This window comes from Lampris incognitus, chromosome 16, assembly GCF_029633865.1.
Source record: "Lampris incognitus isolate fLamInc1 chromosome 16, fLamInc1.hap2, whole genome shotgun sequence".
Classification (NCBI taxonomy): domain Eukaryota; kingdom Metazoa; phylum Chordata; class Actinopteri; order Lampriformes; family Lampridae; genus Lampris; species Lampris incognitus.
This window is the reverse complement of record NC_079226.1, coordinates 27558781-27574650: the sequence shown is the minus strand read 5'-3', so window position 1 is coordinate 27574650 and position 15870 is coordinate 27558781. Positions and strand designations below refer to the sequence as shown.

Genomic DNA, 15870 nt, shown 5'->3' with positions numbered 1-15870 from the left:
CTATTTAGGTTTTAATGGGGGCCGGCTGATCAAGACAGCAGGAAGATGTATCACTATAACAATTGAGAAGATCGGAGGGATTGTAAGACAGCGGGGGAGGGAAGGCAGACATTTTACTGGCAAGAGAGGCAAAATAAGAGCTGACAGGGGAGATAGATTTGAGCTTTCTGAAGGATATTATGCGTTTGACTTTTTTGTGTTTGATGTCAATGTCCATGGTGAATGCCAGGTGGTCAGAGATATTGAGGTTGAGGCTGAAGAGTTGATGTAGTGTGAGATCAGTGGAGCAGACCAAATCCATGATGTGACCACGGCTATGAGTGGTGAAGTTGATATGTTGCGTGAAGTTGAGGCATTGTAGCAGTTCCAGGGATTCTCAGGCAGATTTAGTCAGTGTCATCAATGTGGATATTAAAATCACTCAGGAGGAAAACGGATGGTGAGAAGGCACATAGCTGGGTTAGAAAATCAGAAAAGTCAGAGAGAAAGGAGGGGTTTGGCTTGGGAGGGGGGTGGTAGATAACAGCAGTGACCAAGGGAGTGGGACCTCTACCAACATGGCGATTGCCAGTTCGAATCCCTGTGTTACCTCCGGCTTGGTCAGGCGTCCCTACAGACACGATTAGCCATGTCTGCGGGTGTGAAGCCGGATGTGGGTATGTGTCCTGGTCGTTGCACTAGCACCTCCTCTGGTTGGTCTGGGCGCCTGTTCAGGGGCGAGGGGATAGCGTGATCCTCCCACATGCTACAGCCCCCTGGTGAAACTCCTCACTCGCTGGTGAAAAGAAGTGGCTGGCGACTCCGCATGTATTGGATGAAGCATGTGGTAGTCTGCAACCCTCCTGGGATGGGCAGAGGGGGTGGAGCAGAAACCCGGATGGCTCGGAAGAGTGGGGTAATTGGCCAGATACAATTGGGGAGATAAAAGGGGAAAATTCCACACAAAAAAAGAAAAAGGGGGGGTGGGTCCAGAGAATTTGAAGGCAAGGTGTTTGAAAGAATGAGTGGCAGGAATGGAAATGGTGGTTGTTTTAATGTTCTTCCTGTTAACAGCAGCAACAACACCACCCTGCCCCTCAAGACAAGGTCTATAAATGTATGTGAATCCTGTGGGTGTGCTTTGGTTTAATCAGAAGTAGTTCAGCGATTTATACCAGGTTTCAGTGAGGCAGAGGAAATCAAGGTTACTGTCAGTTATAAATTCCTTCAGAATGATGCTTTTGGAATTATGTGAACGAGCGTTAAACAAAACCAATTTCAGTTGATGTTATTTTGTCATAGGTTGTGAGGACTGAGGAAGGGGATGGAAACTGGACTAATTCACATGTCGTTTGTTGTGGTGACGGTAATGATGTCTGTTGGTAATATGGTCAGGAATGGGAAGAGGTCGAACAGCAAGCAGTGTGACCAAACTGCAAGGGGGAGCCGGTGTGAGAAAAGGATGCGACAGTCATTGCTGAAGGCAAAGGGGAAGAAGAGGGTTCAGGAAGGCACGTGTGTGATGTAAACAGTCAATCATGTGTGGAGGACAGAACAGCGTGCTGCAAATTAGAAGCAAGCATGGACTACCTAGAATGTTCAGGTGAAGACCGTCTCTTCTAAATGGACTGCATTTATATAGTGCTTTTCTAGTCTACCGACGACTCAAAGCTCTTTACAGTGTATGCCTCACATTCACACACACATTCATACACTGATGGTGGGGGCTGCCATGCAAGGTGCCAACCTGCTCATCAGGAGCAGTTACAGGCTCAGTGTCTTGCTCAAGGACACTTTGACATGCTCTGTGCAGGAGCCGAGGATTGAACCAGTGACCTTCCGATTACTAGATGACCCGCTCTACCTCCTGAGCCATGCTGCCTCTCTATACAGAGAGGAGTGCTCCCAGAACAAGTCAAAGTTGTGAATAAAACCAATGTTGTGCGCTATACTCACGGCCTGGAGCCAGGTATGAAGACTGAGAATTCTACTCAAACGCCCCACAACACGGCCCAGTGTGGGAATTGGGCCAGAAATAAAAGCGGTTTTGCCACAACTGTTGAGGAGATTAAAAAGACTGATAAAAAAATCACCTTTTGTCAGCGGGGACTGCTGACGGGCAGTGTCATATGAGCTGACGTGGACTATTACTCTCAAAACTGTTGGAAACGAATCAAGGAAGTTTCTCCAGCAGGTTAGAAGTAGTGGCTCCAGGAAAGCGGCACATGATCGCATTTATGAAACGGTTGTCTTAGACTATGGAGCCCCCAATGATCAAGGTAGTGGGGGTGGGGGTGGGTGGGGGGGTGAGTGACTAATTGACCGTGCTGCCAGGGACAGTCTTGGGGGGGGAATGAATGACATAGTTAATTACACAAACTTTCTCACAGCAAAAATGGATAAAAGCCCAAAAGTCCAAATAAGAAAAAGAAAAAGAAAAAAGAAAGCCAAAAATGTGGAAAAAATAAAATGGAATCTTGGAGAAAAAAAAAAGGAATCAAATCTCATTGGGTCCTGCTACTATCATTCCCTCAAGAAAGGTAGACCTGGGCATCTGGGTGGCGTAGCGGTCTATTCCGTTGCCTACCAACATGGGGATCACCAGTTTGAATCCCTGTGTTATCTCCGGTTTGGTCAGGCGCCCCTACAGACGCAACTGGTCGTGTCTGCGGGTGGGAAGCCGGGTGTGGGAATGTGTCCTGGTCACTGCACTAGCGCCTCCTCTGGTCGGTCGGGGGTGCCTGTTCGGGGGGGAGGGGGAACTGGGGGGGAATAGCGTGATCCTCCCACGCGCTACGTCTCCCTGGTGAAACTTCACTGTCAGGTGAAATGAAACAGCCTGTGACTCCAAATGTATCAGAAGAGGCATGTGGTAGTCTGCAGCCCTCCCCAGGTCAGCAGAGGGGGTGGAGAAGTGACCGGGACGGCTCAGAAGAGTAGGGTAATTGGCCGCATACAATTGAGAAAAAGGAGGAAAAAAGTATTAAAAAAAAGAAAGAAAAAAGCTAGTCAGACCTAATTCTTACTGACAGACGAGGACCTAACCTAACACTGCAAATGTGCACAGTGAATACCTATCAAGCAAATACCGACCACAAAAACCTGTTCTTGGAGGTTTTTCAGAAACATTCCCTTTAGTAAACTGGCGAGGCTGTCTGTCTGAAGCAGCTGTTGACAGACTGGCTTTTCCTTTGTGGACAGGCTGGCAAGATGACTCACCATGTGTCACTCCTCAACTCTTCAGAGTGGAGGAGAGAGAGAAAAACAAAAGACAGAAAAAAACTTGTTCACAGACCCACCTGCCCATAAACCTAAATGCCCAGACCGGTTCCTGAAATGATGCACGTCAGAGGGATTCAAAAGTAAGGAGAGAAAAAGGAAGAAGTAAGAGGAACGTACAATCTCTCTGGGGGGACTAGCATGCGGGTGCGGCCAGATCGCACAGGATATGACACTAGCCGCTGCCTCATCAGCATGATGAGTGAGCGACACCTATCAGCTCTCAGAAACATGAAGAGTGATGAGCAAACCCAGACTGATCTTGGCCCACCTCCGGATGGAGAGAGAAGAAAGAGATGGAAGTTTCGGTATCTATCCACGGAGATGCTTTTACTGCGGATGGGGAAGAGAGCTTTTTTGGGACTCTTTCAGCTCATTTTTATTCTCTCTCCCTAGCCTGAAGTTTAAACACACACACACACACACACACACACACACACACACACACACACACACACACACACACACACACACACACACACACACACACACACACACACACACACACACACAAAAGCTTTGGTTATGCACGGTGATTCATTTACAATGACAGAGCTGTTTTCAGCGATAGGGCCTGAGCATAAATATGCCATGCTGCACAGCTGGAAAACGTAGAAATTCATCAGGGCTAAAAAGTAGAGTGATTAACGTTTCATGGGTTTCCTCCCAGTTATATATGGTTACGTAAACACAGGCCCCGTCGTCAGACAGGGAGGGAGAGGGCCCGGGCCAAAGCTAGCACAAAGCCCCGATTTCAGCTGGCCAAGGACAAGGAGGCTTTCCATATCGACACACATGGAAAACTAAATGTTGGGGAGCAGCAGGAAGACGTATGGAGGTCTATCACTGCATGTTCATGAATACTGGCAATTCATGCAAAAGAGATCATTTACTGTTTGCTCTTAAAATAGGTAAGATTTTTATGGTTGTTTCTACATTAATCTTACAATCACTCACTTCTGTAGTCCCAAAGGACCTATTGCATAAAGACTTGGAGATGAAAGGAAATGAAGGAACTTTGTCCAAACTTGCTATGCTTCACATCTCACCTCAAAAAAAGGCAAGGTGTTTTCAGAAATGAATGTCAACAGACGTAGTTTCTCGCTGGACATAAAACAAAGCCATGGACCTGGCTCCTCCACAGGAACATGGAAACGCATCTGAGGTGCTCAGGCAGGAAGTCCTCTACCAGAGAGAGTAAACTATGTAAGTGTTGCTTTTCAGAGTCCACAACAACTTAATCCACACGGGGCACACACACACACACACACACACACACACACACACACACACACACACACACACACACACACACACACACACACACACACACACACACACACACACGCAGATGCATACCCACACGCACACTGAGCCACACACCATACACAAACGTACACAACTGTACACCACCACCACCACCTCCCCGAAGAGAAAATGTTTTCCTGGTGAGGTCAGGTTGCAGACCCACGTCTCTCCTGTCCTATATTCTCCAACCGACATAATAGACAGCACCCCCCCCCCTCCCCATCACCCAAAGAGAGACTGAAGGAAAATACAGCGGTAATGCTGGTTTTACACACTCTCCAGACTCCAGTGTTTTTCTATGGCTGGTTATGACTTAAGCTGCGGGAGGCGATGGGGCCTTCCTCAAATATTTTTCGAAGAGGATGGTTTAAAAAACAACACATAAAAGCACTCTTCTTTTTTTTCAGTCGATGGCTGGAGGGAGTTCACAGACTCAGAGATACCCCTTATTGTCTGGTGGAGACAAACAACAAGTATTGGGAATGGCCAGATTTTCCAAAGCATGGTGTTCTCTGGGTGTACTGGACCAAGAGAGCCAAGACGGTTCTTGAATCTACATGATATGGCTGTGCACTAGGGGTTCAAATGGTTTCTTTTTTCATCACATACCCATCCATTTTTAACTTGGCTACATTATCATTTACACTTTCTGCTGGCGACTAACTAAAGCTGAAACAGAAGTAGGACTGGATGATATGGCGAAAATCAAATATCACGATATCTTTGATCCAATACCTTGATATCGATATTATCACGATATTGTAGGGATGACTAGTGATGCTTTCATCAGATATTTACATACAAGAGATCCCCCCCTGGATTTCCCCCCCTTTTCTCCCAAATTGTGTCCGGCCAATTACCCCGCTCTCTGAACCATCTGGGTCGTTGCTCCACCCCCTCTGCCAATCCGGGGAGGGCTGCAGACTACCACATGCCTCCTCCAATACGTGTGGAGTCGCCAGCCGCTTCATTTCACCTGACAGTGAGAAGTTTTGCCAGGGGGATGTATCACGTAGGAGGATCACGCTATTGCCCCCAGTACCCCGCCCCCCCCAGACAGGCGCCCCGACCGACCAGAGGGGGTGCTAGTGCAGCGACCAGGACATGTACCCACATCCGGCTTCCCACCCGCAGACACGGCCAATTGTGTCTGTAGGGACGCCCAACCAAGCCGGAGGTAACACAGGGATTTGAACTGGTGATCCCCATGTTGGTAAGCAATGGAACAGACCGCCACGCTACCCAGACGCCCCCCCCCCCCCCGATACAAGATATTTTTGATAAATAGTCATTAGTAAGGTGGATATGATGACCAAGCAGGTAGAAGTAAATAGTCAAACAGCTAAAACAGTCTAACAAGTTCAGAAAATGTTAATCCCTTTACTGTAATGCAGCCTTTTAAACCATTAAAAGATAACACTTGCACCATATCACAATATTACAATATCCAAAATCCCAGAAGATATCTAGTCTTAAATCACGATATCCATGTAATATCAATATACTACCCAGCACTAAACTAAAGAGAAAGAAAATTAGGCTAGAAGCCAAATGCCTTTTAAAGGATTTTCCTTTCAGAAAAATGGAGGGAGTGAGCTGAGGGAAAAACAAAGATTATTTTCAGCAAAAGTGACAGCGAAGATGTAACAACAGACCATTTAGGACCAAAATCTGCTGTTCTGAGACCAATTATGAACTTTTAAATGCTTTCTGAATGACAGGGCAAGTGCTGACAGAAACTCGGGGCGCTGTGTGTCAGTGGGATACCAGGAGTCCATTTCACATCGAATGAACTTTGTTCAGTCAAAAACTGATCTCGAAAATTATATACAAAAATCAAACTTGTTGAGATATAGATATTGATAAAATAAACCATCTATCTACCTTCTATGAAGGCAAATGCTGCATTTACATCAAGGACATTTCAGCCAGCAGCTCAAACTAATTATATGCAAATAACTTTCGGCTAGATGTACAATTCGTCTGGCATAAAAAAAAAACACAGACACACACACACACACACACTTTCTTCACTGAAACAATGTTCAACCAAGCAGTGTTAGTGGCTCATGCCCTTGGCAAGGCGAGATAAGGCTATCTGCTTCCATCATCGCTAAACAAGATTGAGCAAAGTACATTAAGCAGAAAAATACAAACAAATTACAAAGGCTTGAGGCTAGGCTCTTTATCTAATGTTTGTGGGTACTGTTAGCGTCAGTTGGAGGGAAATGGGCCTGCATCTAATAGATCCTGTCCTGCCACTTCCACACAGCCAGAGAACAATACAGAGCGCCATTATCTCAGCACTAATGCTATCCTTCCTCATGTGCAAAACAAGCTCACAATCTCAACCCCACTGCCACTATGTCGACCAACATAAATACAAGCCGTCTCAGACCAAAGGAAAAGATAACAATGGCTATCACACAGACAGGAGACAACTAAACATACACACTGAAAGGCAGCTGTTTGGAGAAATCCATGCAAACTCATAGGATTCAACCTGCAGGAACAGCCCATAATCTGCAAGTAGCGTAAACCTGGGCTGAAAATGTAATGACGCTGCCTCACAGCAATTTCGGCAGAACCGTCTATTGTTTTGTATACTACCTATAACCTACTTTTTACAATATCATTTAGAGGTCTTTTTGCACCATAAGCCAGCTACGAGAAGCTTAGACCGGTTATTGATCCAATAGCAAACCCTCGCTGTGACCCCAGAGGTCATGATTTATGTATTAAGCAGCTTTTTAAAGAAATCCATTTTCCTTTTCAGCCCCCCAAACATACGTCTAATGCGGCACCATGCTGGTAATCAGAGCAGGGCTGTGTGTTTGATTTCACTGCTCCCCCTGTTCCCAAACACCCCCGCTCAGCGACTTGTCTTCCAACACCTCAGCTCCCTAATCAATACCACTGTGGTTCTAGTTCAACCGTACTCCTCCTTCTCCTGCCTGCCAGCCTACTAGCCTGGTCTCCTCATCTCGGCTCCTCGGCTCCCTGTTCTCCTCTCCCTCGCTTCCCTTTCCCCTCACAGCAGGATACACCTCCATCCGGGCACCTGGGCTTCAGCAGGTTCCAGATGAAAGTGTGACGACAACATAACACAGGCGAAGATATTGGGAGGAGGGGAGAGAGAGAGAGAGAGAGAGAGAGAGAGAGAGAGAGAGAGAGAGAGAGAGAGAGAGAGAGAGAGAGAGAGAGAGAGAGAGAGAGAGAGAGAGAGAGAGAGAGAGAGAGAGAGAGAGAGAGAGAGAGAGAAAAAACAATGTTTGGACTTGGGGACAGTCTACCTCTCTGAGGTAGACCTCTGATCTCTGAGGACCCCATTCTCGTCTGCTGATGTCAATAGTGGGGCAGTGAGAGAGGCTGAGGATAAGAGGAGGTGTGTGTGTGTGTGTGTGTGTGTGTGTGTGTGTGTGTGTGTGTGTGTGTGTGTGTGTTAAAAAGCAGAGGGAGGCAGGGAAGCGTGGGGAGAGAATGTGTGTTTAAAAAAGGGATTATCTCACTAAAACGAGGTGTTTTAACACGCACCAACGGAAAGGGAATGTTTCATCTACAAAGGCCGAAGGACTGAGTGCAGCTCTCCAGTACTTTTCCCTGACATCTCCATGGAGACAAAAAAGGGGGAAAAATGGCTTGATAAAAAGAGGGGGGGGGGGGGGCTGAGGGTGTCCACTGACGCATGGTCGCAGTTATCAAAATAATGAACTTGGGAAAAAAACAAAACAAGAAAAAAAACCCACTACTTTTCTGCAAAGTCTGATGATTCGCAGAAGAGGGAATGTGATTTGAATGCAACATTTCCATCACTCTCAAAGCCCATTCGCAACAAGACAGAGATGTCACTTCGTTGATAATTAGAGTCCACAAAAATGAGCGTGTGTGTGTGTGTGTGTGTGTGTGTGTGTGTGGATATCATCTATTGTTCCTTATCCTTCTAATGAGCTTAAATGTCTTTGTCTTCATTCATCAGCTCAGAGGTTGCAGGGTTTCTGCAATCATGTCACTTTCTTTTATGCATGACCTATCCTCACGATTAAAAGATATAGTTCTCCTTACATCCATCCCTTACTCACAAGTGTTCCTTCCACATTATACACACATACATATATACACACATATATATATATATACACATACATATACGTATATGCGTGTGTGTGTATGTGTGTGTGTGTGTGTGTATGTATGTATGTATGTATGTGTATATATATATATATGTATGTATGTATATGTATATGTATGTATATATGTATGCATGCATAGGACAAATTTCAAGGCAAGGTTAACTAATATTCTGAAACACTGTGTGTGACACCATCTTTAAAAAAGGGATGTGTTAAGGGACATGTTCGCAAGATATATGATATATAGGTATTACGTAGGTATAGTACAGATAGTGTGCTACACATACAACGCTGAGTAGTTTGCAGTTGGGGTGGACAATTTACAGACAGACAAACAGAGACAGAGACAGACAGAGAGACAGACAGAAAGACAGAGAAAGAGCGAGACAGACAGACAGACAGACAGAGAGACAGAAAGACAGAGACAGAGACAGACAGCGAGAGATAGAGAGAGACAGACAGACAGACAGAACGAGACAGACAGACAGACAGACAGACAGACAGACAGACAGACAGACAGACAGACGGAACGAGACAGACAGAGACAGACAAACAGATAGAGAGACAGACAGAGAGAGCGAGACAGACCGACAGGTAGAGAGACAGACAGACAGAAAGACAGAGACAGACAAACAGATAGAGAGAGAGACAGAGACAGACAGACAGAGAGAGACAGAGATCTTTCCTACTGCAGGGTGGTGAAAGGAGGCAAGCCAGGAAAGGAGAGAGGCAGGAAAAGGGAGGCAGGAGGTGACTATACTTGTAGCACTCTGTGTAAGGAGGAAAGAGATAGACCTGTTATCATGTAACAGAGGCCCTCTTCGACCTGACCTTCAACAGACACGCGCGTACACGCCCAAACATACACATGCCACACATGCACACACATGTGCACTCAGACAGACACACAAGCAGGGTCACCGGGCATAAAGAGCCACTGTGTCGGGTCACAGAGCACAGAAAGGGGGATGAAGGACTTGAGGGATGTGAGATGACTAATATGAGGGGTTTGTGGGCCTGCAGGGGGACTGGCGTTACAGCCAGAGGTGACTGACACTGCTGATCTGTATCACACATCACAGCAGATCACAGCAGAGAGCAGACCAACCACACACACACACACACACACACACACACACACACACACGCACGGAGACACAACTGATGTACAGGACAGGGGAAAGCTTCCATCCCAGTCCAAAGAAACCTGCACACTTTGAGGGAAAATACAGTGCGTTGAACCAACTCATCAACAGAATAGAATAACAAGACATACAGTGGATGAAGGCCATCAAACTGAAAATTTCAGCTTTTTAAACTTTTACGTTTATCAAGCTTAATGTGTTTTGATTGCTAAGTGCAAATTAAAACAAGACGTCCTGATAGATAATAAACATCTTTTTTTTAGTTTTGTCATTGCATCACACAGACTCATTTCTGTATGTTTTATGCTTCATCTTCCTATTTGATATCGAAGCTTGGTAAAGAACACGAGGCATCCACTAATTCTATAAAGATACCATTTAAAACCATAGATTTCCAAAAGTGCATGATCTCCCCCTCCCATCCCCGCCGTTGCCCCTCAAAGGGCAGGTTCAAAGATCGGCACCGGGCAGGATGGTCGGGGGTAAGTTTTGGCTCGCGTGTCTATCAGGTTACACACTTCAAAGAAACACTGCCATATACAGCCAGTGATGAGAGCAAGGGGCCAGGGATAGGGCCACATTGTCATTTTGCCATTATCACGGCTGCTTTTGGAAAGAGGGCTCATTTTTTTCCCTATCATAATTGGGATATATTTTTTCTATTGACAATTGTTGGGGAAGAAAGTGATCCCTTCCACTGACTCTCCTGTGAATGGCTCCAAACATCCTCAATAGAGACTCATATGATGTGAGCTGCTTTGCCAGGGTCGGGGAATGATCCATAGATGGCACTGTTGACTCATGATAGGAGTCTGGTTTACTTGCAGAGGAGGTGGAGGGAAAACTATCTACTTAAACTCATCAACTCTAAAGCTGCGAAGAAAAAAAAATCTTTCATCTGTGTTCAAGTGTCATCTGCCAAATAAAATCTTGTAACTTCTAATTAATTAAAACTGCTAGAAAGAATACTTCAAAATATCACACTTTCCAAACAGAACACATTATAATTATTCTTCATGCTAAAACTGTTCTTTTCCAGTAAGGGTGATTTAACAGCTCATTTATTAGAAGAGGAGATTTTTTTGTTTGCACTCTTCTTCCTCTATTTGCTTCAACTCAATCAATTCAACATTCAACCTTTTGGGTAAATTCAGAACAGTACAATTTTATTCAAGAGAAATTTGCAATCAAATCTGAAGCCTTGTCTTGAACATAAAGGGGTTCAAACTGAACCCCATGACTGACCAAGAGATTTGAGATTGTTGGAAAGAACAGTGCAAGTTTCTAAAGGTGGTGACTGAGAATGACCCAGGGGAGTTCACTCAAAAAAGACCAAAGTACAGAGAAGATCTATTTGTCAGACAAAATAATGAAGCGTAAACTATGTACATGTCTATGTTATATTCAAAAACTCAGCTTCACTCAGCAAGAGAGAGAGAGCGAGAAAGAGGGGAAGCCAATTGTTTATGGCGCAAGTCTGTTGATGACGGTGAAAGGGGTAAACACAGAGAGCAGTGGAGGTCTGCTAGCTCCTGAAGGGCCCATGGGACTTCGACTGCCCTGCCCTATGGCCCTTCTGACGGGAGAGGTCAGACCAGAGGTGCCCTGGAAATGGGAAATTAGGAACTCTTTGCAATCAGCGCCAGCTATGACCACAGACGGAGGGAGCGAGAGAGAGAGAGAGAGAGAGAGAGAGAGAGAGAGAGAGAGAGAGAGAGAGGGTGTATCGCATTATTGTACCAGAAGATGTGAGGCAGGGTAGTGAATGCTTGTGCCTCATGTGTGTTTTGCGTGCCAAGGCTTCTTGAGAAAGCAAAACCCTTACTGTATAACCGACTCACACGAGCAAGCGCTTTCTCATGTAAAGTGTGTGCACAGGTATGATGTGCAGAGCTGGAGATTTACACAGAAGTTGACAAAGAGAGTGAGGGAGAGGGCGTGAAATGCCCTGAGGCAGGCTGACTGGCCCTTGCCACTCAGTCCGTGTGTGTGTGCGGACATGCAGGGGCCCCTGGAGCAGCCCCCGGCTCTGGATGAACATGTCTCCGCGCAGTCCTACAGGGAAAACCAATGCTTTCCCCGCTTTCCTATTTACACCATGTCAAGCAAACTCCCACTTCAACAACAAACTCCTATACACCATCGCATAACAAAGTCTTAAAATTTGATGCTGCCAGCTAACATGGGAGCTTTTGTGAGGATGGATGGTGGGGTGGGGTGGGGGGGATGTGTTGGATCAAACCAACACCCCAGCGTCTGTTTGCACTGACAGCAGGGAGAGCTGTTGTTGCTCTTGAAATGCATGTCCAGGTAGCATCCTTGTGGCTGCAGGCAGTCAGGTTGGCCGTGCCAGCAGTGTGTTAAACACACATGCAACCCTATGAAACCCGTCAGGTACTCTCTTTGCACCGCGCTGTACCGCTGCGAATCTCATGCATAATTTGGCATCAAATGAATATTTTCTGAACGTCCTGGCAAAAGGGATATTTGATGAAATATTCATTTGGTGATTAATTTTTGCATCTGATCTTCTGTCATGTGAGATAAAAAAAAAAGAAAAAGAATGGAACATTTCCTGCGAACCCAGTAGTTGAAGCCAAGAGCGCCTGACCCCAACTTTTAACATAAAACTTTGATTAGCTGATAAAATAAAGCCACACTTTTTTCCCCCAGATCAGAACAAAAAGAGAACATATTCCTCTTTCAAAGTAAGAATAAGACATACTTTATAGACAGACTCAAGACGACAGACTAAAAGCAATAACATGGTCTTGTAATCTCCCGTGCAACTCAGCTACACTTTACAGTAGGTGCTCAGTATAGTTAGTGTACAACAGGGAAAGATGAAGCCAGACAAGCAGAGTCTCATTGAGACACTGCTGATGGGCTGCTAAGTGATTCTGAATCCTTGGAGAGTGGCCTGTAAAACAGTGTAACACTGTGACATGCGACATGTGTCGTGTAGCCTTAGACAAGATGAGAACTTTAGTGGAGAGCTTGTTCTGTAAAAAGCAGTCAGGCAAATATATATATGACAGTGGTGGCAAAGAAGAACACCATTGTATTCACAAAGACAACATTGTGATATCTGGCTTTACATATTACAGCATTTTTAACACAATCTGTTTATTACTAAACACCTCAAAAAAATAATTAATTGACACCGTGTTCCATTAATGTTTGAGATAATAGTCGAATAATCCTACTATTATTGAAGTTTACCAATGGCTCAGTAAGGTGGTCTAATATTAAAATTACCCCCTCGTGCAAATAGCATTAATCATGCAGAAAAATTCAACCAAAGATTACACCTTTGCCAATACTGTTATGATGCTGCAGTTTACATATAATTTATTTATAATTTTCCTCAGAAATAACTCATGTAAAACTGAAAATTATTAAGAACAATGAGGCGGGGAAGTTTTTCAATTGCGAGGCAGTCATTCAACCAGAGGACCTGCATTTATGCTCCACAGTTGGTAAGCATACCCTTTCCTAAAGTGCTCTTGAACAAGACACTGATACCCTTCAAGCTCCAAGAGTACTACTCTGAATATGACCCCGTGTTCTAGCCCTTCTGTGGATGGTGGCAAGCAACAATCAAATTTCCCTCAAGAGGATTAATAAAATACCACATTGTTATTAATGAAAAATTTCAGAGGCACGACATAAAAAAAAGTGTAATGCACTTGTAATTAAAAATCATAAATGCTCACTTTTGGTGAGTAATATGGAGGCATACCTTGACTAGCTGAAGTAGATGATAGAGGTCCTCCACCTCATCTCCCTCTGTCAGACTGTAGTCTCCACTGATGTCCAAGCTGGAACCCTGGATGGTGCGTCTGTATAGTGGTAGCCCCATGGCATCAGCATACAGCTCTATGGCCTGATGACCCACTGTCTGGTACATGTAGCTGTCCAACTCATCTGAGGATAGCAAGAGAAGGACTTTAAGTCAAGTATCCAAGAGAATACTGGTGTGGGCACCAAATGTGAATAAAATCAATTTATATATGGATTGTGCATAACTGCTGGAATTGTGTTGCTGATATTGAATATTAGAATACACAACACAAGCTGTTTAACCACAGAGGAGACTGCTTTTTTCTAACGGGAGGCAGGGGTTACAGAAATGTCTTATTATTAACTTTATACAAAACACAAATACAAAACAAAATATACAAAACAAAATCACAATTGCAAAAGCAGCTACAAAGGCAAGTCACTTTTGGTTGAATGTCAATTAGCATAATGTGTTTACTTTAAAAGAGTTGAAAATCAGTGTGCTTCTATATTTTCTTAAAGTAAACGAGGCTACTGATGAGGCCAACGTGGTTGACTGATGGTTCTCAAATGAAGATAAAGGCCTGATAAATGCCTGAATTGCAGATATTGATCATAAAACCTGCAAGATCACTTGATTTGACAGGGACATTATTCTCAAGTGTCGTGAAAATGTCAAAGACAAGCAAAAGTGCATCAGAATAAAATGTAAGGCTTGGCACAGGTTTAACCTCTCTGATTCAGATACAGAGGATAGCTGCTAACAGGACAAACACCGCAGCCTCAAAAAACATCACTGATGTGAATTAACAGTGCTGTTAACTCACACTGAAAACTGTAGAAAAACTGTATAACGATAATTTTCATTAATCAGGCATTTATGGTAGGGTTGTTGTTTAAAAATTCATTAATTTCAGGGCTTGTATAAAAGATGCATAAAGTGGTGTAAGAAGCACAGAGCCCAAACCAACAACATGAATACTGTATATTTCAGCATATGAAGCAGTTTATTCTAAGTAGGGGTTTTCATCCCCAACAGACTTATTCAGACTTTACGAATACTTTGTTTACCGTTGTGCATCCGCAAAAATTCCTCGGTCCACCAGTCAGCAGTGCAGCTGGCTAGCCCATATAGCCTTACTTGTCTTAGTAGATCATTACATCAGCAGCCCATCTCACCTGTGTTTGCAGGGCGCAGGTTGGCCAGTGCGACGATCCTATGCCCCGCAGCAACACACTGCATCATGTTGAAGCAGCTGTCTTTGCCTCCACTGAAACACAGCGTGAAACAGAGGTAAACAGTTTAGTCATGACACCGTGATTCTGAATCATTAAATTGTGGGCCTCCACATTTTCATGAGTGCACAATTAACATACTTGGGTACGTTGTACTGCGTACGGCAAATTTTCTATCAATAAAATAAAAAAGTCATTTATTTGTAGCTAGTCTGACTCGCCTGTGCTTTACAGAATATGCGTGGGCGTAATCTATTCTAGTCTAGCATGCCAATTACATCCCACAACTGCAGTCTCCTTGTTTACTATAGTCCAATACTCCAGCAGCCGGTCTTTATGGCTTCAACAACCGGCTATATATCCTGTTTTGGCATAATATTACGGGCGAACGATTGGGATATACATTTATAAACAGCTCGTCAACCACAGACGTACAGAAGTCCACGCGTGTTTTGGAAAATTAAGTTAGCAAGCACATCAGTGACACACATCACAGTGAACCAGTGTAGAACAGCAATATAGCAAAAGGGTTACCTTATTAGCGCGACAACGTTCATTTTCGTTTTACAACAGTCGAACGACAATAAATGTATAGTCCCTAATATTACGATAATTCGTGACAATATGACAACAAGTCATAAGGGTAAGTAACCATGTAAAGCATCAATCAGCCACACAGCGTGTACACACACAAAAAACACGCTGGGACTACACTTCCGGGTTGAGAAAGGACCCTTAGGAATGACAAGGTGCCTTTTTATATGCCTGAAAGAAAATATCTCCATGCCAATCTCTTTTTTTCTCCCCGTTTCTCTCGCATTCACCCAGACACGCGAGCATGCCTGTCAGTGGATGAGTACACTCCGAGTAGTAACAAGGCATATTCACAAGTCATGCAAAAGGCTCTCATGAAATGTTTATTGTACATGTATATGTATTGATAATTATGCTAATAATGATAGTGGGCAAGACACACGCAAAAAATATTTTGCTCAGTGTTACTTTAGAGA

The 15870-nt window shown here is 44.3% G+C and overlaps 1 protein-coding gene across 4 annotated transcripts in view; it reads right to left on the bottom strand.

Moving 5' to 3' along the window:
* dph6 (diphthamine biosynthesis 6) overlaps positions 1–15526 on the bottom strand; it is an 87808-nt gene extending 72282 nt beyond the window's left edge. For 2 of the 4 annotated variants that reach the window (XM_056296032.1, XM_056296033.1), the window contains exons 1-3: positions 15395–15526; positions 14804–14895; positions 13584–13768 (exon numbers count right to left, since the gene is read on the bottom strand). In XM_056296032.1, coding sequence (XP_056152007.1) covers positions 13584–13768; positions 14804–14895; positions 15395–15417 — 300 coding nt within the window. In that variant the 5' untranslated portion in view covers positions 15418–15526. Of the gene's footprint in view, positions 1–13583; positions 13769–14695; positions 14715–14803; positions 14896–15394 lie in introns of those variants that run through there. The other 2 variants (XM_056296034.1, XM_056296036.1) reach the window with 2 other exon arrangements.
* Between the last annotated feature and the right edge of the window lie 344 nt (positions 15527–15870).